Genomic DNA, 14,609 nt, shown 5'->3' on the forward strand with positions numbered 1-14,609 from the left:
AGCTCCATTGAATGAAATTATTGACAAGCTTAGAACGCTTAAGCTAGCTAACTCATTTGTTTCTGATGCCATTGTTCATTTGACTAAACTAACGGCTAAGAATTCCGGATTCGCCATCCAGGCGCGTAGGGCGCTATGGCTTAAATCCTGGTCAGCTGACGTGACTTCAAAGTCTAAATTACTCAACATTCCTTTCAAGGGGCAGACCTTATTCGGGCCTGGCTTGAAGGAAATTATTGCTGACATTACTGGAGGCAAGGGTCATACCCTTCCCCAGGACAGGGCCAAATCAAAGGCCAAACAGTCTAATTTTCGTGCCTTTCGAAATTTCAAGGCAGGAGCAGCATCAACTTCCTCCGCTTCAAAACAAGAGGGAACTGTTGCTCATTCCAGACAGGCCTGGAAACCTAACCAGTCCTGGAACAAGGGCAAGCAGGCCAGAAAGCCTGCTGCTGCCCCCAAGACAGCATGAAGGAATGGCCCCCTATCCGGAAACGGATCTAGTGGGGGGCAGACTTTCTCTCTTCGCCCAGGCGTGGGCAAGAGATGTTCAGGATCCCTGGGCGTTGGAGATCATATCTCAGGGATATCTTCTGGACTTCAAAGCTTCTCCTCCACAAGGGAGATTTCATCTTTCAAGGTTATCAGCAAGCCAGATAAAGAAAGAGGCATTCCTAAGCTGTGTGCAAGACCTCCTAGTAATGGGAGTGATCCATCCAGTTCCGCGGACGGAACAAGGACAGGGATTTTATTCAAATCTGTTTGTGGTTCCCAAGAAAGAGGGAACCTTCAAACCAATCTTGGATCTAAAGATCTTAAACAAATTCCTCAGAGTTCCATCATTCAAAATGGAAACTATTCGGACCATCCTACCCATGATCCAAGCGGGTCAGTACATGACCACAGTGGACTTAAAGGATGCCTACCTTCACATACCGATTCACAAAGATCATCATCGGTTCCTAAGGTTTGCCTTTCTAGACAGGCATTACCAATTTGTAGCTCTTCCCTTCGGGTTGGCCACTGCCCCGAGAATTTTTACAAAGGTTCTGGGCTCACTTCTGGCGGTTCTAAGACCGCGAGGCATAGCGGTGGCTCCGTATCTAGACGACATCCTGATACAGGCGTCAAGCTTTCAAATTGCCAAGTCTCATACAGAGATAGTTCTGGAATTTCTGAGGTCGCATGGGTGGAAAGTGAACGTGGAAAAGAGTTCTCTATCACCACTCACAAGAGTCTCCTTCCTAGGGACTCTTATAGATTCTGTAGAGATGAAAATTTACCTGACGGAGTCCAGGTTATCAAAACTTCTAAATGCTTGCCGTGTCCTTCATTCCATTCCACGCCCGTCAGTGGCTCAGTGCATGGAAGTAATCGGCTTAATGGTAGCGGCAATGGACATAGTGCCATTTGCGCGCCTGCATCTCAGACCGCTGCAATTATGCATGCTAAGTCAGTGGAATGGGGATTACTCAGATTTGTCCCCTCTACTAAATCTGGATCAAGAGACCAGAGATTCTCTTCTCTGGTGGCTTTCTCGGGTCCATCTGTCCAAGGGTATGACCTTTCGCAGGCCAGATTGGACGATTGTAACAACAGATGCCAGCCTTCTAGGTTGGGGCGCAGTCTGGAACTCCCTGAAGGCTCAGGGATCGTGGACTCAGGAGGAGAAACTCCTCCCAATAAATATTCTGGAGTTAAGAGCAATATTCAATGCTCTTCTAGCTTGGCCTCAGTTAGCAACACTGAGGTTCATCAGATTTCAGTCGGACAACATCACGACTGTGGCTTACATCAACCATCAAGGGGGAACCAGGAGTTCCCTAGCGATGTTAGAAGTCTCAAAGATAATTCGCTGGGCAGAGTCTCACTCTTGCCACCTGTCAGCGATCCACATCCCAGGCGTAGAGAACTGGGAGGCGGATTTTCTAAGTTGTCAGACTTTTCATCCGTGGGAGTGGGAACTCCATCCGGAGGTGCTTGCTCAACTGGTCCATCGTTGGGGCAAACCAGAACTGGATCTCATGGCGTCTCGCCAGAACGCCAAGCTTCCTTGCTACGGATCCAGGTCCAGGGACCCGGGAGCAACGCTGATAGATGCTCTAGCAGCTCCTTGGTTCTTCAACCTGCCCTATGTGTTTCCACCGTTTCCTCTGCTCCCTCGACTGATTGCCAAAATCAAACAGGAGAGAGCATCAGTGATTCTGATCGCGCCTGCGTGGCCACGCAGGACCTGGTATGCAGACCTAGTGGACATGTCATCTCTTCCACCATGGACTTTGCCTCTGAGGCAGGACCTTCTAATACAAGGTCCTTTCAATCATCCAAATCTAATTTCTCTGAGACTGACTGCATGGAGAGTGAACGCTTGATTCTATCAAGGCGTGGCTTCTCCGAGTCAGTCATTGATACCTTAATACAGGCTCGGAAGCCTGTCACCAGGAAAATCTACCATAAGATATGGCGTAAATATCTTTATTGGTGTGAATCCAAGAGTTACTCATGGAGTAAGGTTAGGATTCCTAGGATATTGTCCTTTCTCCAAGAGGGTTTGGACAAAGGCTTATCAGCTAGTTCTTTAAAAGGACAGATCTCTGCTCTGTCTATTCTTTTGCACAAGCGTCTGGCAGAAGTTCCAGACGTCCAGGCATTTTGTCAAGCTTTGGTTAGGATTAAGCCTGTGTTTAAAACTGTTGCTCCCCCGTGGAGCTTAAACTTGGTTCTTAAAGTTCTTCAGGGAGTTCCGTATGAACCCCTTCATTCCATTGATATTAAACTTTTATCTTGGAAAGTTCTGTTTTTGATGGCTATTTCCTCGGCTCGAAGAGTCTCTGAGTTATCTGCCTTACATTGTGATTCTCCTTATCTGATTTTTCATTCAGACAAGGTAGTTCTGCGTACCAAACCTGGGTTTTTACCTAAGGTGGTTTCTAACAGGAATATCAATCAAGAGATTGTTGTTCCATCAATGTGTCCTAATCCTGCTTCAAAGAAGGAACGTCTTTTGCATAATCTGGACGTAGTCCGTGCCTTGAAGTTGTACTTACAGGCTACTAAAGATTTTCGTCAAACATCTGCCCTGTTTGTCGTTTACTCTGGACAGAGGAGAGGTCAAAAAGCTTCAACAACCTCTCTCTCCTTTTGGCTTCGGAGCATAATATGCTTAGCCTATGAGACTGCTGGACAGCAGCCCCCTGAAAGGATTACAGCTCATTCTACTAGAGCTGTGGCTTCCACCTGGGCCTTTAAAAATGAGGCCTCTGTTGAACAGATTTGCAAGGCTGCGACTTGGTCTTCGCCTCACACCTTTTCAAAATTTTACAAATTTGACACTTTTGCTTCTTCGGAGGCTGTTTTTGGGAGAAAGGTTCTACAGGCAGTGGTTCCTTCCGTTTAAGTTCCTGCCTTGTCCCTCCCATCATCCGTGTACTTTAGCTTTGGTATTGGTATCCCACAAGTAATGGATGATCCGTGGACTGGATACACTTAACAAGAGAAAACATAATTTATGCTTACCTGATAAATTTATTTCTCTTGTAGTGTATCCAGACCACGGCCCGCCCTGTCCTTTTAAGGCAGGTCTAAATTTTAATTAAACTACAGTCACCACTGCACCCTATGGTTTCTCCTTTCTCGTCTTGTTTTGGTCGAATGACTGGATATGGCAGTGAGGGGAGGAGCTATATAGCAGCTCTGCTGTGGGTGATCCTCTTGCAACTTCCTGTTGGGAAGGAGAATATCCCACAAGTAATGGATGATCCGTGGACTGGATACACTACAAGAGAAATAAATGTATCAGGTAAGCATAAATTATGTTTTTGATGTGTTTTATGACACTTTTTTTGTTTCACAAAACAGTTAACCATAGTTCTGAGGTTGCGCTAACCCAACACACATTCATTTCAATTGCGCTTGTGATCATGTTTACTTTCAATTTGTAATATGAGCAAAACACCTGATACGTGCAAAAACCTGCAATAAACCCTTTTTTGCTCACATATACCTGTTAGCGCTCCACTTGTAATATAGCCCTTAACTTGATCTTTTTGATCATTCAGGATGGCTCAGTGGCATGAGCTGCAGCAAATCGACTCCAAATTCCAGGAACTTGTCCACCAGCTGTATGATGATAGCTTTCCCATGGAAATCCGCCAGTGTCTGGCGCAGTGGTTGGAAGGACAAGACTGGTAAGAGCTTCTGTTTATTTTGTTGTTTGTCTGTTCTCTTGCTATGTACGGGGCTAGTGGTTCCTCTATTCAAACTTCACAAGGTAACTACTCCAAGATTTACCAAATATCTGGCGCCAGAGAGTCATGGCTCTTAAAATGTTATTTATTTCTCCTTTTTTGAATTATGATATGCATGGTCCACACCTGAACTAAGCAGCGCTGTGTTGCTATAACATTTATATTTTATTTCTAGCTTAAAAAACTGCATTCTTGATTGAGATCATTCATTTGATTAGTAAATATTTTATGTATACACACCCTGCATGTTCCCTGCTGCTCCAGATAAGGATAAGTTCCAGGCAGCTAATCAAGTGCCGCACACCTGCAGCTCCCCATCTCTATCCATATCATTATCTGGAGCACCTGATTGTATAACTTAGGGGTCCTGTAGCCCTCCTGGACTGATGTTGGACTTCCTTTTATAAAAACATATACACCTGTTAACACTTATTATTTCTACAGTTTCTTATAGATTTACATTGTGTGTAATTTGATGTTTTATAACAAGTAGAGAAATGTAATTTTAGGGAATTGGCTGCATCCAACATTTCGCATGCAACCATATTGTTCCACGGCCTACTCTCTCAGCTGGATGACCAGTACAGTCGATTTGCTTTGGATTCTAACTTTCTGATGCAACATAATATTAGAAAAAGCAAACGCAACTTGCAGGTAACTCTTTATACACCCTATGCACCTAATAATAAGGGCCACAACATTCCACCATTTTGTTTTCCTAAAAGCTCGTATTCTTTGTGGTCACTAGTCAGCCTCTTTTTCTCCCCACTAAAGTGAAGGCCATGACTTACTTTCGCCCCTAGTATGTCTTAAAAATTCCCATAGTGCCCTTTTTTGCCCACTTGTTTCCTAAGTTAGTCTATGGAGTCTTTTTTTAAATTTTTTTTTATAGTCGTAAAAACCGCAGCTCATAAAGTCTGTATAGTAAAAAATAATTGAAGTTGTTTCTTGTGAAATCGTTAACATTCAGGTGTGTTTAATCCGACTAAAAATATTGCTAGTAAATTTTTCTTATGATTGAGAAATTGTACTGTATAAGATTTAGCCATTGTCCTGAGAAAATGAGAAATAATGTGAAAAAATATTACTAATACTAGATGAGAAGATACATTGAACCTTATCCCTGCAGGTTGTCTTATTCCAAATGTAATATTAAAGAAAAATGTTTTTATTTGTTTATATCTTTGTCTAGGATCACTTTCAAGAAGATCCTGTACAAATGGCAATGATTATATCTAACTGCATAAAAGAAGAACGTAAAATATTGGAAAGTGCATATATTTATAATAAGGTAATTTTTTTCCTTTTGCTGTAAAGAAATTATGTTTTTTAGATGTTTAAAGAGATACTAAACAGTTTGAGATTGTAATATCAAATTTTAATTATGTGTTGTAAAATAATAAATCTTTGATTGCCTGCTTTATATCTGTCCCCAAATGTCCTCAGCAGAAGAGATAGATAAGGGGAAAATGCATTTATGTTAAATGTTTAAACAACTAAAATAATTAAAAAATCTAAATACTATTCTCAAGCTAATATCTGGATACATCTGTATTACTAGCCTTTATTTACTACATACAATTATTTATATATATATATATATATATATATATATATATATACACACACACACATACAGAGAGAAGTGCACTCACAGGAATGAACAACTACTGGCTCAATACCATTGTTAGCCTGTTCTATGGCGATTTACCACCTGGCCGCAGCTTTTTAGCCCAGTAATGCTACAGAGTAGAACTTTCCTGTAGTATATCAGTCTGATCCCGCCTATTACGGTCAGTCCAGCACCGAAATACCAGGCAATTCCACAGCAACCCCAGACGATTGTTTTGGCCTTCATTGGGCCTCGTCAGTGAGGTGTAGCCATATTCCTCTAGGCACACTGAGCAAGGAGTCCACGTCTGGTTGCCCCTTTTTCCCATAGGGAGACTAAATACATACAGAGAGAAGAGCACTCACAGGAATGAACAACTGGCTCAATACCATTGTTAGCCTTTTCTATGGCGATTTACCACCTGGGTGCAGCTTTTTAGCCCAGTAATGCTTTTCATAGAGTAGAACTTTCCTGTAGTATATCAGTCTGATCCCGCCTATTACGGTCAGTCCAGCGCCGAAATACCAGGCAGTTCCACTCTGAGCAAGGAACACAGCAACCCCAGACAATCGTTTCGGCCTTCATTGGGCCTCGCCAGTGAGGTGTAGCCATATTCCTCTAAGCACACTGAGCAAGGAGTCCACATCTGGTTGCCACTTTTTCCCTTAGGGAGACTAAATACATACAGAGAGAAGTGCACTCACAGGAACGGACAACAAGCTCAATACCATTGTTAGCCATTTCTATGGCGATTTACCACCTGGGTGCAACTTCTTTTAGCCAAGCAATACTTTTCACAGAGTAGAACTTTCTTGTAGTATATCAGTCTGATCCTGCCTATTACGGTCAGTCCAGCGCTGAAATACCAGGCAATTCTTCTCCGAACAAGGAACACAGCAACCCCAGACGATCATTTCGGCCTTCATTGGGCCTCGTCAGTGAGATGTAGCCATATTCCTCTAAGCACACTGAGCAATTTTAGATTAAATGGACATGAAAGCTTTCTTGATTCAGATAGAGCACTTTGTTCTTTTGTTAAAAGCATATGTAGATATGCTCAGAAGCATTTGCATCTTGTGTACTATACAGCAGTAGTGCTTACAACAATGTATAATATCGTTACACACATGGTTTAAAAAATTGTCATAAAGTGCTTAAGACACATGTATGCTCCTGAGCCGTGTTAGGTTTTCTTGTGAGCAAAGCATAATGGCAGGGTCAAAACTGATTGTGTGATGCAGGCAGGAGTTTTTGTGGCAAGATACTTGCTCCCAATAGGGAACAAGAATTGGGCATGACCACCAAATATGTAATACAGTTCTGCATTCCCCGCAGTTTCTCCAACACTGCTCATCTGCTTTTTTTGTACACACATTTAAGGCGTTCAGGGGTAAGATATCAAAGTAGTAATAATTGTTTAGTTTCTAAGATGCTAGTTGATATGGCTAATGTAGCTGTGCGTGTAAAGATCTTCTGCCATTCCTCTTTAGTTGGAGGATAAAGTATGTCTTTATTCCAGGAGTGAACGTATAAGGGGAGGTGTGAGTTGTTAGGAATTATCAATAGCTTGTATATAAGAGAAATAGTTCCTCTAATCAATGATGTAGAAGAGCATAAGCTTTCAAATGGGTGTAGGAATCTGGTGAAATAGGTCTTCCTAGGGTGGATGTATAGGAAATGTCTTAAGTTGCATATTTTGGAACCAATTATTCAGAAAAGATCTCCCTATGTAAGGGAATGCTTGTGTAACGGGGTTTGGCCTAGGCCCACAATTACCCCTGTGGGTCTTTACCCCAGCTACCTCCATGTGCTCTGCAGGCTGATCCTGAGTCTCCGCTACCTGGGAGTTGGGGTACATGACTGTGGCAGTGCCTCCACCTGACTGGGCATCCAGGGCAAGAATGGGTTTCCCAGACAGGAACATAATAAATAACTACAACACACACAGTAATAACAGTAAAACAGTATGAACATGTATTAAAGGATTATGGTAAATAAAAATAAGGCAAGAAATACAGTGGCTAACTAACACACCGACTCTCTCTAACCAGGCCCAGCACCCTCCCAAACCACCTGCGAACCCACCCTCAGGCTTCACCCTAATGGCTTATGGGTACCAGTTGGTGCACATAAATGTTGGGGCCCTTTAAGGTAATCCACATGCATTTAAACAGTTGCAGCTCATAGGAAACTGCAATCCACAGGAAGAGCTGTTTATAAGTTTATGTGATGGACAGAATGCCCTGTCAGTATGACAAGGAGAGAGGATACTTCTTACCACTGACAGGATTCTGCACAGGCTGAAAGAAAACTCCAAGGTCTGCCAGTCATTTACTTTGTCTGCATTCTTCTCCACAGCTCTCTAACAGGGACAGACTGCAGCTGGCAGCATACACTAAATCAGCAGAGGAATGCTGTTACTTTACAAGATGAAGTCTGCAGCTCTCACACAGCCAGGCCTCACACACACCTTCACTGCTCTGACATGTCTGCTTCCTCCTGTGTCTTACACTCTTCTTTCAGTTTCACTTGATCACATGACCAACCAGTCTAATAGTTGCCTAGGCAACTTCTCCTGCAGACTGTAAACAGGTGCAAATGTTCAACAGGAAGGGCTACATTCTCCCCCTTGTAAAATCCTTGCCTTCCACTGGCAAGGTTCCACCAAGAGGTAAATTGAAAAAACAAAACATATAAATAATAATAAATGCACTAACAGTCCTATAAACAAATGTTAACTATCTTACAGTTTATTCTAGTACAGAGAGGTTCCAACATTCATAATGTCTGCAACCGCATACAGTAAATCAACCATTTTAGATTGTACCTGGGGCATATGTACATAACTGGGTTCTCCGACTTGATCGTAAGTAAGAACCCTGGGAGGCTGTCGTATTCTAGTACCCAGTCTCTGTTCTCTCTGAGGAAGTCCAGAATGTTCCTGGGAATCTTCAGCTCTGGCCACTTGGGTGGGGAGGTCACCAGATGCTTGAGACCCTGGCTTTCCCATGATACAAGAGTCTCCTTTTGGGGTCCCAGGCACAAAGTTGGGGCTGTTGGGATTCAATGTAGAGGAGGCTAAGGGAGGAGAGGAAGGAAAGTGCTGTGTTTCCTCAGCAGGAGGAGACCACCATTGATCATCAGCACTAAGAGCTTCTGGGGTCTCTACTGCCTCATTTTCAGGACTCTCCGTTGTGCTTTTCTCCCATTCACTACTACTCCCTTCCTCTTCATCGATATAGGCTATTGGTAGTAGATGGTTCCTATGCCAAGCTTTGATCCGGCCTTCTGGGCCTTTTATATTATACACTGGCAGCCCCTTTAGCTTAGACACAACTTCAAATAGGGTATCCTTCCATCTGTCTGCTAATTTGTGTTTCCCAGGTACCCCTAGATTCCGGAGGAGAACCTTATCTCCCGCTTGGACTTCCTGATGCTTCACTTTGGTATTGTATCTTCTTTTGTTGCGTTCCTCCATTTTTGCCGCAGCTTGAGTGGCCAACTCGTAGGCACTGTGAAGGTTTTGTCTGAGGGTCCTCACATACTGGAAGTGAGAGTCTGACTTTGTATCATCTGGGGACACCCCCAACCGGACATCTATCGGTAGTCTGGCTTCCCTTCCAAACATTAGGAAATAGGGTGAGAATCCTGTAGACTCATGCCTTGTGCAATTATATGCGTGGACCATGGCTTCTACATGCTTACTCCAGGACCGCTTCTCTACTTGTTTCAGAGTCCCGAGCATGTCTAGGAGTGTCCTATTAAAACGCTCAGGCTGGGCATCACCCTCAGGGTGGTAGGGTGTTGTTCTGGACTTGTGAACCTGCAACATATCCAGCAGTTCTTTGATCAGCTTACTCTCAAAGTCTCTACCTTGATCAGAATGTATTCGATTGGGCAGACCGTAGTGCATAAAATATTTCTGCCAGAGGACCTTGGCTACGGTCACAGCCTTCTGGTCTTTAGTGGGAAAAGCCTGAGCGTATCTGGTGAAATGGTCTGTTACTACCAGAACATTCCCAATTCCGGTAGTATCATTCTCAATACATAGATAGTCCATGCACACAAGATCCAGGGGTCCTGTACTTCTCAGGTGGCCCATAGGGGCAGCTCTCACAGGCAGAGTCTTTCTCTGAATACATCTTCTGCAGGTCTTCACATAATGTTCAACATGTTCTCTCATGCGAGGCCAATAGAACCGGTCTTGTACCAGGCCATAGGTCTTGTCTACCCCAAGATGCCCATGTTGATCATGGAGAGCTCTCAGGACCATTCCCCGATATCTATGAGGTAACACTAGCTGCTCTCGACCAGGGTGGTCATGGTATTTTATAACTCTATAAAGGATTCCATCTTCTAGATGTAGTTTACTCCATTCTCTCCGGTACAAATCTCTTTGTCCAATGGGAAGGGAGCTCAGTAATTTAGGGTTCTTGGCTCTCATTGCCTTGAGGACTGTACCTATATACCAGTCCTGTGACTGGGCTTTCTTCTTGTCTTCATTGGTTATGTGAGACCACTGTTGGAGCATTGCTGGAGCACAGAATACCTCTGGTACGGCTTCTGGGGAGTGACATATGGAGTCTATTCCTCTGAGTTCAGAGAACTCATCCTGCCTCTCAGCCACTACATATGTTTGGCACAGGGCTCCTACCCCAGGCACAGGGATTTCTTCCCATTCCTCCTTTTCTTCATGAGGAGGAAGTCCAGGTCTGCGGGACAGAGCATCCGCACTGACATTCTTAGGGCCTGGCTTGTATTTAAGGCTGAAACTATAGTTTGACAATGCTGCCAGCCACCTATGCCCTGTGGCATCCAGCTTTGCTGTTGTTTGAATATAAGTAAGCGGATTGTTATCCGTCCTTACCTCGAATGTTGCTCCATATAAATAGTCATGTAACTTGTCCACAATTGCCCACTTGAGCGCCAAGAATTCTAGCTTATGGACCGGATAGTTTTTCTCTGCACCAGTTAGACTTCTACTTATGTAGGCCACTGGTCTTAACCCTTCTGGGTAGCTCTGATGCAATACGGCCCCTAGGCCTTCCATACTGGCATCAACATGGAGCACATATGGTTTCTCAGGATCTGAATATGCCAATACAGGAGCTTCTGTGAGTCTTTTCTTCAAGATTAAGAAGGCTTCTTCGCATCCTGAGGTCCATTTCTTTCCGAAGGAGTCTTTAGGACTTGGCGCCTTAACACCCTCTATAGCTGAGGTAGTCTTTAACAGGTTGTGTAGCTCTCGAGCAATCTTTGAATAGTCTTTCACAAACCTCCGGTAGTAACCGCAGAATCCAAGAAATGAGCGCAGCTCACTGATGTTATCTGGCCTGGGCCAGTTCATCACCGCTTCAATTTTGGTCGGGTCAGTTGTCACACCTTGTGCGGAAACAATGTGACCTACATATGTAACAGAGTTCTGGGCAAATCGACATTTGTCTATTGATAATTTCAGACCCTCTGCTTGGAGTCGATCCAACACCTTCAGCAATCGCTGTTCGTGCTCTTCTGGTGTCCTTCCAAACACTATGAGGTCATCAAGATAGACTAGGCACTCTTTGGGATTCATATCCCCCACAGTCTTCTCCATCAGCCTTTGAAAGGTGGCGGGAGCTCCAGTGACCCCTTGGGGCATCCTGGTAAATTCGTAGAATCCCAAGGGACAGATGAAAGCTGTCTTTTCCTGATCCTCCTTCTTCATGGGTACCTGATAATACCCAGACCTCAAGTCCAGGACGCTGAACCACTGGCTTCCAGAAAGGGCATCTAGCAGATCTTCTATCCGTGGCAGAGTATATTGATCTGGCACAGTCCTTTTGTTTAAAGTCCGATAGTCTATGCAAAGCCGGACTGTGCCATTCTTTTTCCTAACTACCACTATGGGTGAGGCATATGGACTTCTGGACTCTTTAATAATGCCAGATTCTTCCATCTGTTTGAGTATATCCCGGACATCTTCCACATCTCGAGGGGGTATTCTCCTTGATCTTTCTCTGAAAGGAGCTGGGTCAGAAAGTCTGATAGCATGTGTGGCACTCTTTGCACATCCCACATCCATTTCTTTCCTGGAGAAAACTTTCTCTCGAGTAGCTAATTTGGATCGGAGGCTATCTCTCCACTTTGGTGGTAGAGGAGAATCTTCCAGTTCAAAAACTATAGGTCCTTCATGATCACCTCCCTGTTCTGCCTTTACAGACATTACTGAAGAGACTTGGTCCAACAAGTGAATCACACCAATCTTCTGGTGACGATCAATTCTGATCTCTGTGGGTGTTAAGTTTCTTATCATTATGGGAAAATCTTTACACCAATGATTCCGCCAGTCTTTCACCTCAGGTATGAGAGTCCACCCTTTTTTTGCATCCTCCTCAGGCAAGGACTCAATGAGGTATTGCCTGGTTCCTCCTGATATTTCATGGTGCATAGATGCTATGGCTCGTAGAGTCTTAGTCTCTCCAGGCCTTACAAATAAAGGTTCTTTCCCCGAGTAGTGGCATGATCCTGGTCTAGCTTGTAGGGCTAGTCGATGGCATTCTTTCCCTAGAACAGGGCTGACTTCCATCAGTCTGGTTAGAGATACATCTCCCACTTCAGTTAGGTAGGCCCTGAACATGTCCTGCACCATTCTTGCGTTGGTACCCAAAATTATTGGGGCGCACATTGTTTTCTTCATGGAGCATACAAGAGCTTCCAATTCCATAGGGCAGATCATTCCTGTGTTTAACTGTGGGATTGTTATTGTCACTCTTATACATCCCTCTACAGGCTGGGCCTGAGATCCCACTCCCCACAACTGCAACTCTCCTGCTGGCTCCAGGGGAATATGTTTTAGATGATGGTCATAGAAGTCTCTATTAATGATGGTGACCTGGGATCCAGTATCTAACAAGGCCGAGGCATGAATATCTTCTATTTGTAACTGTATCAGAGATTTGGGCCCGATCTTGGCCCCCACAGATAATATGGGTGTGGTTCTTTTTCCTCTTTTCCTGAAAGGACTGGTAGCTTGAGCCTCCTCCAGCTCAATAGCTAGCACATCCACTTCTGTATCTGATGAATTAGTGGGACACTCCCGCTTGAAATGCCCTGATTTTCCACACTTAAAACAGTTCCCTCGGGGGGTCTGTTCCTCTGGGAATAACCTTCCTGTGGTCTCCCTGCGGTGCTGCCTCCTGGTAGGAGAATAATCTGTTCTTCTTGGCGATGACTTAGACAATAATTCTAATTCAGCTACCTTTTTTTTAAGGACGAACAGTTCCATATCCTCTTTATCTGCAGCTTTAGAAGAATTTCCTTTTTGTGGAGGAGATGGGGACATTTGGTTCTCCAGTATTTTTGCTTTTCGGATCAGTGTGGAATAGGACAAGACTTGATCATCCAACTTAACTCTTAACATGATCATGACTGGATCATTGCTAAGGCCTCCCTTCTGAATTTGTTTGGATAGTCGAGCATCCAACTCAGATGCAGTGACTGCTCCATTATGAAACAGTTTTCCCAGTGACAATTGTAATCGATTGATATAGTCTGAAGCTTTCTCATGTTCCTTCTGTTTAGTGGCTAGGAACTTGATTAATAGATCATCAGAGTCCTCAGATTTTCCATACGCATCCTGCAAAACTTTCAGGTAATCTTGTGCGGTAGCTTGTTCATTCACTCCCCTAAACAGCCTTATCATATTTGTAGCTGGGAAACGAAGACTCTCCATTATCCGTTGTTTTTTAATGTTATCCGTACAAGACCATTCTTCCAATAATTGTACAGCATTATCCTTCCATGCCTTAAAGGGCTCCTCCCCGGCAGGAACAGGTTGATTCCCAGAAAACACTTTCAGCTTACGGTAACTGTGGGTATGGGTAGCTGTTACTATGGCTTCTGAGAGTTTTTGCAGTATTTCAGATATGTTACTCTCTCCTGAACTTGTGGTTCTCAATAGGGAATCGCCTGGTTTTGGGGATGTTGGAGATGAGGGAACCACTAGATCTGGGGTCTTAGGGGCAGTTGTCCCTTGCACACTGGAAAAGTAGACATTTCGTTTGGGAATGGCCCCAGTCTCTACAGGGGTAACCGGTAATCTCCTGGGGGGTTTCTCTGACAAAGGGGACAGAATCTGGGAATAACTTGATACATTAAAGTCTCTTTGGCCTATAGTGGAGGGTTGCTGCAGTGTAACCCCTTCCTCCTTATCAGGGAGAGCGTACACTAAGCGACATCCTTCAGGAGCTGTTTCAAGAAGGTATAGACATGTAGGCCTATGACGGCCTCTCAAATCTGCATGGGAATATACTAACATGTAAGTTTGACCGTATGAATCATGCAGGATGTCTCTGATGGTAACCATCTCTATTCCCAGTATAATCTCTACGCACTTGGTGACATGTTTTATCTCACTATAGGGAGGTACCTGGCATATCATCACTGCATGATGCAATGGTACCTTCTGTTGCTGGGCCCAATCTGTTACAAATGGGAGTGTGGGCCGGGGAATTAACGGATCCTTACTGGGTGTACCCCAATTTATCTCAGCAGTGCCTCCAAATGTAACGGGGTTTGGCCTAGGCCCACAATTACCCCTGTGGGTCTTTACCCCAGCTACCTCCATGTGCTCTGCAGGCTGATCCTGAGTCTCCGCTACCTGGGAGTTGGGGTACATGACTGTGGCAGTGCCTCCACCTGACTGGGCATCCAGGGCAAGAATGGGTTTCCCAGACAGGAACATAATAAATAACTACAACACACACAGTAAT

The 14,609-nt window shown here is 44.2% G+C and overlaps 1 protein-coding gene across 1 annotated transcript in view; it reads left to right on the forward strand.

Annotated features, from left to right (window-relative positions):
- STAT1 (signal transducer and activator of transcription 1) overlaps positions 1-14,609 on the forward strand; it is a 145,730-nt gene that overhangs the window by 22,448 nt on the left and 108,673 nt on the right. The window contains exons 2-4 of the mRNA XM_053698593.1: positions 4,059-4,187; positions 4,757-4,901; positions 5,440-5,538. Of these exons, the coding sequence (XP_053554568.1) occupies positions 4,060-4,187; positions 4,757-4,901; positions 5,440-5,538 (372 nt within the window). The 5' untranslated portion in view covers position 4,059. The remainder of the gene's footprint in view (positions 1-4,058; positions 4,188-4,756; positions 4,902-5,439; positions 5,539-14,609) is intronic.

Source organism: Bombina bombina, chromosome 1 (assembly GCF_027579735.1).
Source record: "Bombina bombina isolate aBomBom1 chromosome 1, aBomBom1.pri, whole genome shotgun sequence".
Lineage (NCBI taxonomy): Eukaryota > Metazoa > Chordata > Amphibia > Anura > Bombinatoridae > Bombina > Bombina bombina.